Genomic DNA, 16,310 nt, shown 5'->3' with positions numbered 1-16,310 from the left:
CAAAGGTTTAAATACTTGCGAAAGATGTCTGAAGCAGCACAAAAAAGGTGATGTTGCGCCACGTTTCAAAGGGTTTATCGTAAATAGGGTCTATGGATGTTGTTTGGTCAGTGCTGCCCATTTGGCTGTAATCAGGCCATTAAATAGCAGCTATCAGTGGTTATAAGCATCATTGATATGGGCTAGAAGGACCCTACTGTCCTTAATGAAGGCCATTATCAGACAATAAAATGGCCCTGTATTGTTGGACGGCAGCCTCTCATGGCCATGATAATTATGATGGAATCAAAGCAGGAAGTCAGGTGATTCAGTATCAGAGGGAGGGGTGGTGGATGGGTAAAAAGGACATAGGGCTTTCACCCAGAAATAAACTTTTGGGTGTACTGCCATAAATTTTAGTGGAGACATTTGAGGTCCCCAGGGGATGACTCTTGGTTAAACTTGAAACCTCTTCTGACTTCCTCTAGCACCATCAGCTAATTTAGTTTTCAATTATCCAGTGTTATCCAGCATTTGTTGGATGGACTGGCACATTCTTGTTCGAAAAAAAGTCCCAATAATTTTGGTGATCCTCTGACTTTACCTCTAGCGTGAGGTTTGTGTTTTTACGTGAAAGGTCTTGAAAATTTTTGGACAGATTGTCATGAAATTTGGAGGAGGATAGATGGAGGTCTGTGCCTCATAGAAATAAGCTATATGACAATACTTTGACTAAAATTACTAAAATTACTGCACCCTTGACCAGCTTTTGCACATGTGAACACACTTTGACACACACGCATACATACAGTGCACGGAGCGACCTTCCTGTAAAGCCCTCTGATGTCTGAAGCTGCTTTGCATGAAACAGGAGGAGAGCCATGGGAGACAAGCCTCTTCGTCTGACTTCACATATTAGCAGCAGCCAGAGTGAGGAGGAGAGGGGACGAGAGGAATAAAGATAGAGCGCTGTGGGCACAGTGACCTATATACTCTGCAGACCTCTATTCAGACCAAGATACAGTATCACACAGCACTGTACCTGCAGCTCTCCGCTTTGACCTTGGATCTGATGTGGCAGACCTCCATGTGTCAGATTAGGATTGAGGAACACACAGGAGGTAATCAGACCCTTCAGATCAGAATATATTAGAAGCTAAAGGAGCAGCCACCAGTGCTGGGCAAGTCTCTTCATCTTTAAACCAAGTGTCACGGTGAGCTCTGCTGGACCTGCTACATTAGCCAGGTTTGTGATTTGCTCCTGTGCAGCTGTCTAAAGGAAAATGCTAATTACCAGAGGTGGGAATCATCAGACACCCCACGATACAATACCAAACTAACGGTCAATCATTGGTCAATGTCAGGCTTCCCTCACCACTGGCTCTAGTCGGTCCTTCTCAGTTTAGGTTTTATTGTTAATGTTATTAACTGGCTAACTAGCGTCTTGAATCCGTCCTGTCGGTCTTCTGGTTTCCCATTTTGAATGAAAAAAACAGACGACCGCCACCGAACATACATGCTAGTTGGCTGGTGGCTCTAGCCTTTGCGGTGTGTTCAAGTTTCCCTGTCCGAGACACATGAGGCAAACAGTCAGCCTTCGTCACCAATAGTTCTTTGATGTCCGTTTGATGTGTCTGAGCCTAAAGTAACGATACAATCAAACCAATCAGCTGACTGTGGGTGTTTCCTCTCCTTGTTAGCCAATCAAACTTTGCCACGATCTCCTTCAACTATTCATGTTGCTGCTGCCAAACTTAAAATCTGTACTATCTGCTCCTCTCAGCTGCCATTTTAGGCAGAATCGTCGCGCCCTCCTCCACCCCATTCACCTCCAGCTAGAACTTAGATTGGGCCCAAAAAATCCAGCCCCACCCCACCCCAGCCCGTGCATGTTCTGCCCGAGCCTGGCCCGTTCCTTTGTGAGCCTGGTTTAAACCCAACATTTTTTTTAAGGATACGAACGTGAACATTGAAGGCTGACTCTCGTCTTTCTTTCCATGGCAAGCCTTCGTCATGTGCCTCTTACGTGTCGAGGTCCCCATCTTTTTGCTGTCACCAGCATCGAGCTGCACTTGGTACACTCCACGAAGCCGACACACACGTTGTCATCGTCGACAACTCACATGTGGGCGGCCAGTGGCCTGATTGAACTGTTTTATCTATTAAAATAAAGTTTTCAGTCTGTGCATATCACTTCAGTCATTTTTACTGCAGCAAAATGTATCACTGGACTTAAAAAGCAACCCCCCCCCCAATATTTTTGGTTCAGGCTACAATGAAACACAATGAAAAGTCTCTATAATGTAAAGATTTAAAGATTTAAGGAATCTGAAACATATCCCTGCATTAGATGATATGCAATAAACAAAAATGCTATAAAAACTGTCAAACAAAGCAAATTTTTTGGCAGTAAGTTGTGTGAAATCATTCATTTATCATTATTTACATTTCTCAACATTTATAAAATGCCACTCTATATACTGTTTCCTCTTAGTTCCCTCAATGTGCCGTGTAAAATTGACTGTGCTGCACACCTCCAAAGTGCATTGGACCCCTTGCCTTTCTGTTACTGCTGATCTTGGTGTGCTGGATTTAGGAAGAGGAGGTTAATAACAAGCTTTAACTCTGTTAATGCCTCCTCTGCCCCACAGCACCCATTCAGCACTGGGGTGTATAACACCTTTCATATGTCATCATCCTTTAAACCCTCACTCATCCCAGCCCAAGGGGAACCTCTGCTACATTTTCCACAGATAAGGGACACTGCAGGGAGACAGGGATGGTGAGAGACAGACAGAAGGCAGGAGACAGATAGGGAGGTGTGTGTGTGTGTGTTTGCGTATCAGAGTTAAATTAATCTCATTATATGATAGTAAGCGAGTAAGTGAGTAACTGTGGGGTCCTCAGAGGGGCAGGAATATGAAACTGTGGAGAGGAATGTGGGTCAGGAGATCACAGCAACATCAGCTTGTTTCTGCACCAGATCAGACAAAACAAGTCATTTCTGCGCTCTTCATTTGATGGAGTGTGTCGGTTTCTGTATGAGTGTGTGTGTGTTCAAGTCTGCAGTCATTTTGAGTGTGCACGCGGAGTAAGGCATCCCTGCAGCATGTTCTGTGCTCGCGTGAGCTTTCGCTGCAGCTTTCACGCTAGCTACTGAAATCCAGGTCACATAACACACACTATCCATAAGTCATCGCTAACGTAACCTGTGTATGTGTGTGCGTGCATGTTCAATTGTGTGTGTGTATGTGTGCTGTTTAAGTGTAGGGATGTAGGTGTGTGTTGACTTCTGTGTGTTTGTTCATATTCTCCCATGTGCTATACGTTCCTGAGTGGATGAAGTGTGTCCTATAGAGCTATACACTGGGGCATCACAAATATAGCATGTATAAGGAGGAGCCTGATGCTAACCCTGTGGCCGTATCCATGGCAACCACACCAAGAAAATCTCTGAAAGGCACAGAATTGCCTAAACATGTCTGGTTATGAATACGGGGTTGTAAATATAAACTTTCATCTGGGGTTGCAACTGATTATTTACCTTATTGATTAATCTGGTGATTACTTTCTCAATTAATCATTGTAATTATAAAATGTTACAAAATCTGTATATAATATAAAATATATATAATAAGAGCCAAATGTGATGTATACAAGTTGCATGTTTTGTCTAAAAGTCTATTTGTTTTAAAGATGACTGAAACGGTTATTGAATATTATTAACAGTGGTCAATTTTTTTGTCAATCAACTTAGGCTACAATCCTACTATCATATAAAAAATTTCTGGGGTGAAGCATCTCAGTTAGAAACTACACTTACACATTTTAAACAGACATTTTCAGACATGTTGCAGTTAGTTTCCTGTTTAAATCTAAAATAATTGACAGACATTACATCAGTGAATTAATTACCAATACGACCAAAACTACTGTGGTCTATCTCTAGTTTTTATTATCATCAGTGTGTTCTTTCATTTCATTATCTTCATACCATCTCTTTGCTCTGTATTCATCTATATCCAGTCACTGACCCAGTTTCAGGACAGGTTCATTAAAGTTTCCTTTAATCTGATCTAATCTAATCGTTTCCTCTCTGCAGTAAGTTATAGCCTACAGATTTAAAGAAGATGGCCTTTTAATAAAACTAGGATGTCTATGCAGTAGAGAGATGAAAATACTTTTGAAATTGATGCTACAGAACCAGAGGAAAAGGACACTTTTGCTCAAGAAGGATACAGAAGCACTGCACCACACCAGACCAATAAAGACTCCCGCTGGTGGGTGATATAATGTGAGCAAGTCCGTCTGAAAATGGATCTCAATCTTTTACAGTTAAAAACATGTTCCTGAAAACATTTGAGGCAACTCACTAAGAGAATCTTGGTTAATATGTGATCAGCATTTGATGTCAGTTTTTTCAGCCTCTGTTTTCACTGTGCAGGAAAGAGTATGGCACCAACTTCCTGTTCACAAACTCTTGCTATTACAGCTAGACACATTACTAAAAAACTTTTTTAAAAACATTGTATGGGAGAAAAAGGCAATACAGTAATAATCTTGATATATATTCGATGAGCAGTGTCTATAGTTTTACCGTTTGATCTGCTTGGATTTCGGTGCGAGAGAAGAGGGGTGGATCTGTCTCAATCTGCTTCCATATTCTTTGTGTCCACAGTGGAGGAAAAAATGCAAAAGTACAGCCTGTAGTTGAAGCAACAGCCCAAGAGCCAGGGAGTGAGGGGGGATATCTAGGCACTGGTTACATGGAGGGAAGTTTACCACAATTCATTTACACATGCTGCCCACATTGTTTTGACATGAAGCTGGTTGAAAATCGGCGAAGTATCTCTTTAAAAAAGAAAAGACAAAACCTTGGATGATATATGACATATATAATATGATATATCTAAGCAAGATCCACATGTTTTACTGATTAATTTACCTTCCAGTCATGAACTTAAGGTAGTGACTGGAAGAATGATGCAAATACAAGCAAATTAAATGGGTTTCCTGCGCAGGATGCCTGCGCTCTCTGGGACAGCACGAGGAGCTCAGATTGAAAGGAGTTCGGCATAAAAACCTTTTCACTTTGAAAAGAAAAGGTGGAGGTGCTGCAGGCATCTGTTCATGATACCTCCTGGAGGCCAACCTTTGGAGTTATTCTAGGCACATCCAACTGGGTGGAGACCCCAGAGTCAATCCAAAGAAAACATTACCTATCTTTCTTGTAACAGTCAATATCAATACCTGTATTTTCCTCAAACATCCAGTATTGGTTGGGATGGGAGCACCCTGGGAGATCCCAAGAGGAGCTGAATCAATGGATCACAGAGGCTTGCACTACAGCTGAAGAGTTCAGACGTCAGCCTTTGACTTGAGGGCCATGCTGCTGTGTATTCAACTCACATATAGATGCTTTGGTGCATTGAAGTGAACACTCAATACACTATAATTGGCCAGTCTGCGTTTGAGGGGCAGGACTTAGCGAAGGGTCAAGTCAGTCTTGATAGCCTTTATATCCCATCAAACAAGCAACACACATCTAACTTTTCTGAGATGACAAGCTGAGCTGCAGCATGTCAGCCGCAGAGGCCGACTCTTTTCACTTGGCACTCTGCAGCATAGGAAAGATGCTCACATCTTTATGTGGTAGAGAGAAGAGGGGCTAAAGTATGGGTGATTGTGTACCATGCAATCAATGAGACCGTAAAATCACTACTTTCACAAAACAAAAGATTGGTCAGCAGGTCATCACAAATAACTGAGATGAGGAGACAGAGGAACTCACTCCAAACATCCACAGTAAACTTGAACATTAGTAGGATGTTGTCTGTTCTGAAAACTCACTCAGGGTAAAACTATGAATGATGTAAAGGCTTGCACATATACCCCTGGTAGTTGTGAGCTGTGCTGATTTGACATGAAGGCTTGTAGTTTTGCAGCCACAGCATTTGTAACCCAGAATTGGTAATGTGGTGAACTGGGTCAGGGCCTGTAGATTACAGAACCAGAGTGACATGGCAGCTGGGAGCGGAATATGAGAGAGGAAAGTAAAAGTAAAACAAAAAAGAAACCAGTCAAACACTGCTAAATGTTGCATGTTTCTTGTTCTACCAGCCACCGACTATTAAAAATGCCTCGAGGGTCCGCTCTGGACACTTGAATCAAAAATGAATTTATGATCATGGGAACCAGGGGCAGAGCAGCAGGGAGCGATGGGGATCCTGGGACTGTTTGCATGGGTCAGATCCTGTCGTAACAGGGTAAAGCCCCCCAGTCCTGCTGATTCTCTATCAAATATTCACCAGCTCCTGCAGAGCTAACATTTAAACACCATGCGCTAGCAGAGAGGGAGGGCGGAGGAGGGAAAGCTAGGCAGAGCTGGGTTGATGGGGGTTGGGGAGGTTAAGGACATTCATAATCCAGAGCGAAGAGAATGCCTGCTCCTATAACCAATCCTCTATTTTGGGAAATGCCTACCCGTCCCCTCTGTGTCCCCGAACAAGAACAGAGAAGCAGCTACATCAAAAGACGATGCTTTTAGAGCAGCGTTGGGCCATTTTATGTCTTAAAGGCCAAACATGAATTCATTGTACGTCTGTGAAAGAGGGCCTGCATGTGGATGTTCTTTGGGGGCATAAAGGCAGGATTGAGACTCTTGAATTCGGGCCAAAGAACCAAGTCTATTATTAGCTCCATCTAAACACTGCCAACTGGAGCGCATGTGTGTGTTTGTATGCGTGTGTGTGCCAAACACATCAGCCATCAAAAAAACATTAAATCCAACGTGTGCATGTCCTTGCTCTGGTGCAGATTAGATGAGCACACACACGCATACACACACTCATAATGAGATTTAAACATTCAATTCCATTATTTTGGCAGGGGGTTTGGTGTTAAAGGGCCCGAGCTGGAGCAGCCGCTCTGACATCTGACATCCTGAAATGTGCAGTTGTGCTCCCGTAATGCTCTCCTCTTCTAGCTCTCTGGAGGCTGAATGTGTGTCAGGGATGAATTTTGCATATGTATGAGGAAGAGGAGGAGGAGGAAGGATGTGGGGCAGGGAAGTGGAGCATCATGACCAGGAGTTTGTATTGATTGATCCACACAGGAGAGGATGAACCTGCACAGCTGCTTCACCTTCACTCTGACCTTTATCTGATGCACAGTCCAGGTGACATATAGCAGGCAACAACTGCAGCTTTCGCTCAGCAGTCATCTGATGCTGACACTGTTTACGTCTCCTGTGTGGTTGAAACTAATTAAATGTGTTTTCAGTCTGCAGAGTGCTTGCAATTTGCTCCAGTTTATACTGTTTGCTAAATAAACAGCCTCCTTCACATAAAAAAATAATATTTTTTCCAGATCATCACAGCTTTAATGAAGAACCTGTGTAACTGAGGCGCTGTGGTGGCCTCTCCAAGGCGCCAACCACAAACAGCAACACCCCCAGTTAGAATTAAAATGGGTTTATTTGAAGGCTGCCCCCTAAACGTAAGCAATTAAAATTAAAATGGAGTTTGATGTTTTGTGATGTTTACTTTTTCACTTGACTTTTACTTTCTGAGACATTTTTCAGATGTGTTGTATGTAGGGATGGGAATTGATAGGATTTTATCGATATCAATGCCATTATCGATTCTGCTTATCAATCCGATTCTTTATTGATTCCCTTATCGATTCCTCCTGTGAATTAATGATATCACCTCCTGTTGTTTGTAACCCAATGCATCTGCTTTCAGAACGTTTTATTATGAACCTTAAAGCCATGGTCTAGTTCAGAAAGATGATGAGAAAGATTTGAAAAAAAGCATCCCCAGCCTGAGTGTGTCAACACCATGCAGCTAGTGCAGCTAACTCAGGTGAGGCAGCTAACGCAGCTAGCCCAGCATATTATAACAACAAATAGCGTGCAAATCAACTCAACTGCCCTCATCTTACTTGGTGTTCCCATGAATTCCAACAACAGGAGCGGGGATGCGCCGAAGCTCCACAGTGGGCTAGCAGCTCCAGGGAGGCTAACAACAACAGCGCCCCGCCCGCTGTCCACCTGGAGCAGGGACGGCTGAAGCTCCACAGTGGGCTAGCAGCTCCAGGGAGACTAACAACAACAGCACCCCGCCCGCTGTCCACCTGGAGCGGAGATGCGCCGAAGCTCCACAGTGAGCTAGCAGCTCCAGGGAGGCTAACAACAGCGTGAAGTGAAGCTACGGCTTTGACCGCTTCTGTCTCTCCGCCATTACGTCGTCTTTGTTGTTGAACGGGCTTCTGACTGACGAGCAGAGATTTGGCGTAATGAAAAAAATCGATAAGGGAATCGTTAAGCATAAAGGCTAATGATGTCGATGAATTGGACCAGTTGGAACTGGTTCTTAATAGGAACCGGTTCTCGATTCCCATCCCTAGTTGTATGTCATGTTTTACACGTTATGTTTTGTGTGGACTCCAGAAAGAGTGGTGCTACTTTAGATGCAGCCAATGGGGATACAAATAAATAACTGAGAATAAATGTCGATGAGGGAGCACCAGCATGGAAGGCTGTAAACTCTTTATACCCTTTTTCTTCCAAAAAAAACCACATAGATGTCAGTTTTTTAAACACAGGGAAAGCCACTAAGAATAGGCAATAGACTGCTCTCCCATTGCCAGTAGATGAGTATGGCTTTCTGTGTTTTTTTCCCCTGGTGTGTCATGTTAAATGTCACCAGAAAATAGAGTTAGTAAACAGTAGAAAACAGCATGGAGCATGGATGTATAAAGAGAACTGGATGTAGCGTTTGAGGCGGTGCCCTGTTCATTCCTATAAAAGTTACTCAGTGGTGCTCAAGGCCAAAAAAGTTCTATTTTGCAGGTGTAAAATTACCTGGATCTAGTAAGCATTGTAAGCGGTTAGAGTAAGACTTCTGTCAGCCAAGCCAGCTACTTACGGTTATCCCTTCACTAGCTTGAATGGGGATCAAATGATTTAATCTTGTAGCTCTTCTAGGCCTTCCAAATGTTGTCAGACCAAATGGATCAAATTCCGATGGTGGAACGACTCATTTCGGTGGGGTTGTGACACTCAAAAACAATATGTCCACTGATAAACAGACGTCTTCCCAGTGTAAGTCTATGGGCTTGACATGGCATCACATGACAGACTAGGAGGTTGTAGCTACACAGTTTGGTCCCTATGTGAAATCGGTTACAAAGTCTGGAGCTCTACCTAGGGGCCTGGCATGGAGGCCAGTGACAATGTTAAGGTGGTTACTTCTTTTTCATGTTACTTATTCAGTCTCTCTTTCAAACTCAGTGCCAACTAATCTGGAAAGATGTTCAAGCACTAATTGGATGGAGCTGGCCAGAATTTTTGGTTGAGGTGACAAAGAGTAACCGATGAAGAAGGGGCGAAAATTAGCATGTCCACGTGGGTGTCATGTTTCTATCACTGCCGATTGGAGCTGGAGCAGATAAATACCTGTGACAACGGCAGTCATGTGTTCTGCCTGACTCTGCAGACAAGTACAAGTACAATTAAAACCTTTCCCACTAAAGACAAAAGATGTTACTGGGTGTTAGTGAGGTTTTTTGTCAAATAGGAAACCAGCTTTACAAACGGAGTCCTGTGTCAGAATTACTTGACTACAAAATAACTGTGATGGAGAGGGGAGGGTTGAGGGGTTAGGAGACGTTCTGAAAATGGCAGTTTTGTTCGCCGCTCCGATGCTCTCAGCTGCAGTGCAGAATGTTAGCAAAGCTGACTAAACTACTTTTGAACCAGGCACTGGTATACCCTTCTCTTCTGGTGAGGTTGACTGCCTCCTCTGCTGACAGCGCTGTCAGCAGTCACGCAGGAGAGGTGCTCTGTGCTGTGCTACGACCGTTAAACTCAACTATGACTAGGATGCACACTTTTCATTTCTCTGACTGTGTGACAATCTGATATTTTCACATCACAGATGAAGAACAAAGGCATAAAAATGTCTTGCAGGTAAAGCACGAGACTTGTATAGGAAGTTATAGGAGGTGAGTGTGTATCAGCTGCCCTGTGAGTGTGTATACATTTCTTACCTCGCCATAGTCGATTGTGATGACAAGAGTTCCATCTCCGCAGGAGTTGACTGTGCCGGGAACCAGCTGCTCCTTCTCTCTGACCCAAACACGGGCCCCCTGGAGCACAAACACACATAGGGACTGAAGTTAAGTAACACATCCAGCAGGAAAGAGGAGTATTTGGTTACATAAGGTGATGAACCCCCTGGTGACCAGAGTGGTTTTCCAGCTCTGAGCAGACATGGTGGAGTCAGAGTTGGTAATGCAGTGTGCTCTTATTTTGAGAGGAATGTGTCAGTAGATAACAGCGGTGCAGAACAATAAAGGAATGTGAGAAGTCAGCTCTGAGAGTGTGTCACAGTGATTCGCTAATGCACAACACCAGGCACACACAACTCAAGGCTCAGACACACAAAACTGACATTAGAGAACTATTGGCGACAAAGGCCACTCTCCGTACCAGCAGGCGGTGGTAGTCTGTTTTCCTCATTCAAAAGGGAAACAGGAAGACTGACAGGATGGATTCAAGATGCTAGTTAGCCAGTTAGCACATTAACAACCCAACCCCATGCTGAAAGAGCAAAGGATTGTTAACATGATCAACAAACTAAATTATAACAACTGTTTCTGTTAAAGAGCTCACAGGGCTAAAAAAAATTATGTTACAACATATAACAAGTTTGTTTTGATCTCACACCCTCTTGACTTCAGCCATTTGTTTACTTTCCTCACTTCCATTTCACTTCTTGTGCGCTGAGCTGAATTGCCAAACAGGGTGATTTAATTGACGTCGATTCAACATGCTAAATCAGCCCAAAAAAGTAGACAAAGGCCAACATGTGCCAACAGTGTGGGACACACCACAAAAACTAGGACTGTCAACTGGACTTTGTCTGACAGCTGACCGTCTGCTGGGCGTGCTTTTCACTTCCTTGTGTTTTGGGATCTAAACAAATGATTTTTCACTGATAAATCATAATGATTCTACATGATAATACCACCTTCGTAGCCAGCTAACCATAGAAACCCAATCAAATAAGACTTTCTTGACACTGCAATGAGGTGTCCAATTACAGTAAAATAAAACTGAGTTACAGTAAGATAAAGGTAAAGGACAGCATGATGTCAAGCAAAGTAAAAGTTTTTATGTGTTGATCCGACGTAGTCAAACTGCACATCATAGGACCTGGTTCTGTTTGACCATATTACTGTAACTGACCCTTGATGCGAACAGTCACTAAGTTTTACCTGCAACATGTAACACAGTATGTATATATGTATGATGAGTGTGCTTGGGTGCACACAGACGGATGTCACAGATGTGCTTAATGAGATACAAAGACTGTAACATCTGGACTTTCTGCTAAGGTGAAGCAACAATCCCTGACATCTGTATGTAGTCTGTGTGTGTGTGTGTGTGTGTGTGTGTGTGTGTGTGTGTGTGTGTGTGTGTGTATGTGTTTGACTCAGGGTCAGAGGAAGTGTACTCTTCATAGACCTTTCCACTCAGACAAAGCCCTCTTTCACACAGTCCCTGACCTCTGACCTCCAACCTTTAAAAAGAGGCACAGCAAAACAGTGGAGGAGACAAAAAAGGAAACAAGGGAGGAAAAAGAAGACTGAAGGACTGTAAAGACAGGAAATGGACCATATTACCTCCCTTAAACATGTGCAATTTAGTCTATTGCACCAATTCTGAATTGTTTTTAAATGTACAATAGCATGAGCTCTGGAGCAGGGACACTCAACTTACTTTGCCCAGGGGCCATTTCTGCAAAATGACAGGAGGTCGGGGGCCAGTTAATAAACAAACATTAATAGTATTTATTTGAGCAAATGAAGGCAAATTCTTCTGTCTAATTTTTCATTAAATTGCCAGTTTTCAACCTTTCAATGTGTGATGTCCCCACTCATCTTTGCCAAGAGGCAAAAACAGACGAGCAGCTCCACACAGGTCTGGTGTACACAAGGGCATTTCCAGGATTTGAGGATACTCTGGCCCTAGCCCCGACCTCTGACAGAGGTTCAGAAAATGCTCTCCTGGCAATTTTGATGTAAAAAGTATATTTTGATGCCATTTTATGCACTTTGGCACCTTAATTATACTTAAAAAATCCCAGTATGAATATATTTGTTTTCATTGTGAATTAGAAAATGGTTGGCAGGCCATGCAACGCCCTGTTGGGGCCAGATTTGGCCTGCGGGGCCTTAAGTTGAGTATCACTAGAGGTTGTCATCAAATAGTGTAAAGGAATGAAATCAAGCAATTATTCAAACCTGTAATTAATCAAATCAAAGATAATGAACAGATTAACTTCTAAGGCTGCTCAAAGCTTGTAATAATGCTGTATGTATATATACACAGTATTTCTGAATGTAAACAGAGAAAATAACAAGTGTTACAATTTGTAAAGGAGCACCATTATCCAGAGCAGATTTTATACCATCAAAGATTTCCAAGTCTCATCTGGTAAATTCTTAGATTTGCTGATTTGCTCTGTCTTATATTAGAGTAAATTGAATTTCTTGGGGACAAAACAAGACAACTGAAGACGTCATCTTTGGTTGTAGAATAGTACAATGAGCAATTTCATTGTTCTGACATTTGATAGTCAAAATGATTACCTGATTGCCGATTTTAAGCTTTAATTCATTTCCATCTTCTGCTGTAAAGTCTTTCAGGTGGTTTTGAGTGCCCAAGCTTCACAATAATACACCTATCTATTTGTATCTTGAAGACAAAAGTGATCATTTTTTGGACAATCTTGAACATAATTACTTGGGCCTAAAACCTGAGTGGATGTTTCAGCAGTGGAGCGACGCTGCGAGACACCAGATGTGTGCATGTGAATGAAGTGAGCAGCAGAGGAGGCTGGAAATGAATTGTTTCAGCAACAGATGGTCCCTCGGCCCAAAGCACTCCCTGACGACTTTTGTCTCTCTCATTTAACTCTGCTTCTTTCTCTCTTTTTGGGCTTTTTCTGACTCTTTCTTGTGCTCTTTATCAATCTGACACACACACACACACACACACACACACACACACACACACACTGATGATAATAGAAAACCAGTTGTGCTCCAGGCTGTGGAGTTAACCAGACAGAAATCACTTACACACACATACAGTACACTAAATATACACACTGCTGGGTAGCTCAAGGTGAGGCTGAGGGGGAGAGAATGTCTGAATGAATTTTGGATACAGAGTTCAACACTGCTGTCGTTTGAGAAAAAACAAACTCTCTGTTGACAAAACCTTTGAATGTATGAAACTGAGCAAGGGTGCGATTTTGCCTTAAGAATTCAGCTTTTAATCTGAAAGTTGTTTCTTCTTACAAAAGTTACAGTCTCACTTAAAACAATATGACAGGTATGTTATCACCTCCAAACATGGATCCAGTGACAGATGCAAAAATGTGCTTGTGTCCTTTCATGGCTGCAGCTTTACATTTTATAAGCTAAAAAGAGAGCTGATCTAAATTTGGCACAAACGTCTTGGCATCTTTTGGTGTCTTCTTAGACTCAGCAATGAACTGATTGGATTTTGGTGGTTATACTGTAGGACAAAGGTCAATGTCACCTTGCATCCGTCTCATTCTCGTGAACATGATAAAACACATTAAGAGAATTTCTTCAAATTTGACACAAACGTCCACTTGGACTGAAGAATAAACTGTATTAAATTTGGTGGTCAAAAGTCAAAGGTCAAGGTCACTGTGACCTCACATAATATGTTTTTGGCCATAACTCAAGAATTCTTAGGCTAATTATGACAAAACTTCACACAAATGTCTGACAGGATATAATGATGAAGTGATGGCATTTTATATTCAAAAGTTCAAAGGTCAACTTCACTGTGACATCAAAATATTCTGCATGAAACACTTTTCTGGCCATTACTCAGCATCATATCTCTGGAACAGAAGGGGAGACATTTGATCAGATACTGGATTGGTGACACTAATCTTGGGTGCCCACCTTGAAACTGAGAGAACTATTAACTGGTTTAAAACAAATAAACTTGGCTATACAAGGTGTAGTTTCATCAGATGTGGCTTTAGCAATGGCTGTAATCTGCCTGCAAACAGAGTAGAAGAAGTAGAAGGTGCAACCCGAAAACAAAACAAGTCACACCTCCTCCTCCATGCTTCACCTGGCCATCAAACTGAGAGAAATATTTAGAGATCTTCAGAAATTCATTTAGACTGGACAAGATTCAATTGTTCTTTCATGTCAGCTAATATTGGTTATGTTTCATGCTGTCCGGAGATGAAGGCAAAACTGTATGTTTGTTCATGGGAATATCCAGAAAGACACCGACAGTGGGAACAGCTTATCAGTCATGTGAGTTTAATTCCCGCATTGTCAGAACTCAAAGGCATTTCCATATTCAGTTTAGCAGGTCAACTTTTTTTGACAAAGGCAAACATACCTCAAGCGAGTTAAGAACTTTTAAGTGCAATCAAGTAAGTACTTTATAATTTTCGTACATCTACTCTCAAGGCATACTTCAAAATGCACACAAAAATACATTTATGGAAAGCAGCTGCAAAGGGCATTAAAGTCTAAGATCTGAAATCCACTGCATGTGCATTTCACACTAATTCACTCCAATCTTTGCCTCATACATCTAGAATCACTCTAAAAAATTCAAGAGCCTCTCTGTTGTTCTCTCCTCAGCAACTCTCTATAAATAGCCTCGGTCATCCACCCTCTAGATCCCCCCTCTCTCTGTAGTCTCAGTCCTAACTCCACCTCGTCTGCCCGTCAGATTCCACCACACAGAGCCGTTATAATGATGGTGATGCCGTGATTTGATCTGATAACCTCCGCGGCCTCTGGCTCTATGCTTACAGTACTTCACTACATTCTGTTTAACTGATGAAATCATCTCTGACCCCACTTCTACCTCTGATAGTGGAGTAATATGTATAAACTCTTCTTTCTCTTCCTAATTTCTCCCTCAATAAAAATATAATGCACGTTTTTGCTTTCGCTCTTTATCTGTCTCTTCTCTAAGTAAATTGGTCTCCAGTCCCTGATCGATGTACTCTGCCTGAGCCACATGCTATCTCTGGGGAAAATGCAGCAAAGGGGACAACAGCGGGTTATAAATGACCTGCCAGCATTGCAACCTACACCTACCAACACCCACGTACTCCTCATCCCCTCCCCCCACCCATTACCGGCCCAGACAGACAGGAATGGTCGTGCATGACAACAAACTCCAGTGCTTTCTGTGCGCTGAAAACTGCACGTATGGCAAAAACACTCCCTCTCGGTTTCACGCTGTGAAATTCAAACCGAACCACAGTCAAAGCAGGGCCTCAGGCTCCGTCCATCACCTTTTCGTCAAGCATCATTAAACCTCAATTGTCACTTTACCCTCACAACATGACCCCTGACCTCGCATCTCACACCATGCTCTCTGACCAACAGGAGCTGAAAGAGTACCAAAACATCCAGCTCAGGGAGGACTGCTACTTCTTTCTATCTTGGTGCAAGTAAAGAGAACATAACTGGTGGTTCTTACAGTACCTGATTGGATGAACGCACCACTTGTTCAGCCTCACAGCTATTCTGAAAAGGTGCATTTCTTTCTAGCTGCAATTGAGGCAAGAAACAGATCATGTCTCATAAAGGCCTAATCTACATTTTAAATTTGTCATGATCCTGGGTGTTTGTTTATATTCTTGTATCTTGTGGACTTCGTTTTGGAGGTCTCCGTTTGTGTTCTTCCTTGTTTCATGTTCATCATTCATGTTTAATCTGCTTCCTGTTTTATTTTGTAGATTCTCTCCTCATGTGTCGTGTCTGCTTTTACTTCCTGTCTCTGTGTGTTTTCCCGCCTGTTTTCTGTCACACCTGTCTCGTTAGTCCTTCCCTGTTCCAACAGTCTTCCCTTCACACCTGTTCTGTATTAGTCTTGTTTGCTCCACCCTAGTGTTCCCCTCCACACCCTTGTTGTTAGTCAATCCCCATTTCCCTCCTTTTGCCCGTGTGCTCCTACTCCAGCTGTGTCTCCTTCTTGTTATTACTTTTCTGTGTATATATACTTGTGTGTTTCCCTTTGTTCCCGGTCAGTTTGTCTGCGTTCAAACCTGTGCTTGTTCTTGTACTCATCCCTGTGTTTTTGGTGTCATTGCCTGTTTTGTTCCCTGCCTGGTGTCTTGTGTTCTGTTTGGATTTTTTTACCTGAGTTCATCATACCATCAGAAACATAAAGACTTAAAATATCTGCAACATAATAACGCACAAATATAGCATATCGGTGGTTTGCAGAAATGTACAAT

At 42.5% G+C, this 16,310-nt stretch overlaps 1 protein-coding gene across 1 annotated transcript in view; it reads right to left on the bottom strand.

Moving 5' to 3' along the window:
- The window catches only part of myo10l1 (myosin X, like 1), a 78,709-nt gene that overhangs the window by 44,023 nt on the left and 18,376 nt on the right, over positions 1 to 16,310 (bottom strand). Inside the window, exon 2 of the mRNA XM_049597000.1 lies at positions 10,033 to 10,131. Coding sequence (XP_049452957.1) covers positions 10,033 to 10,131 — 99 coding nt within the window. The remainder of the gene's footprint in view (positions 1 to 10,032; positions 10,132 to 16,310) is intronic.

The sequence above is a fragment of the Epinephelus fuscoguttatus genome, linkage group LG14 (assembly GCF_011397635.1).
Source record: "Epinephelus fuscoguttatus linkage group LG14, E.fuscoguttatus.final_Chr_v1".
Classification (NCBI taxonomy): domain Eukaryota; kingdom Metazoa; phylum Chordata; class Actinopteri; order Perciformes; family Serranidae; genus Epinephelus; species Epinephelus fuscoguttatus.
The sequence above is the reverse complement of the archived record's forward strand: the minus strand, read 5'-3'. Positions and strand labels throughout refer to the sequence as shown.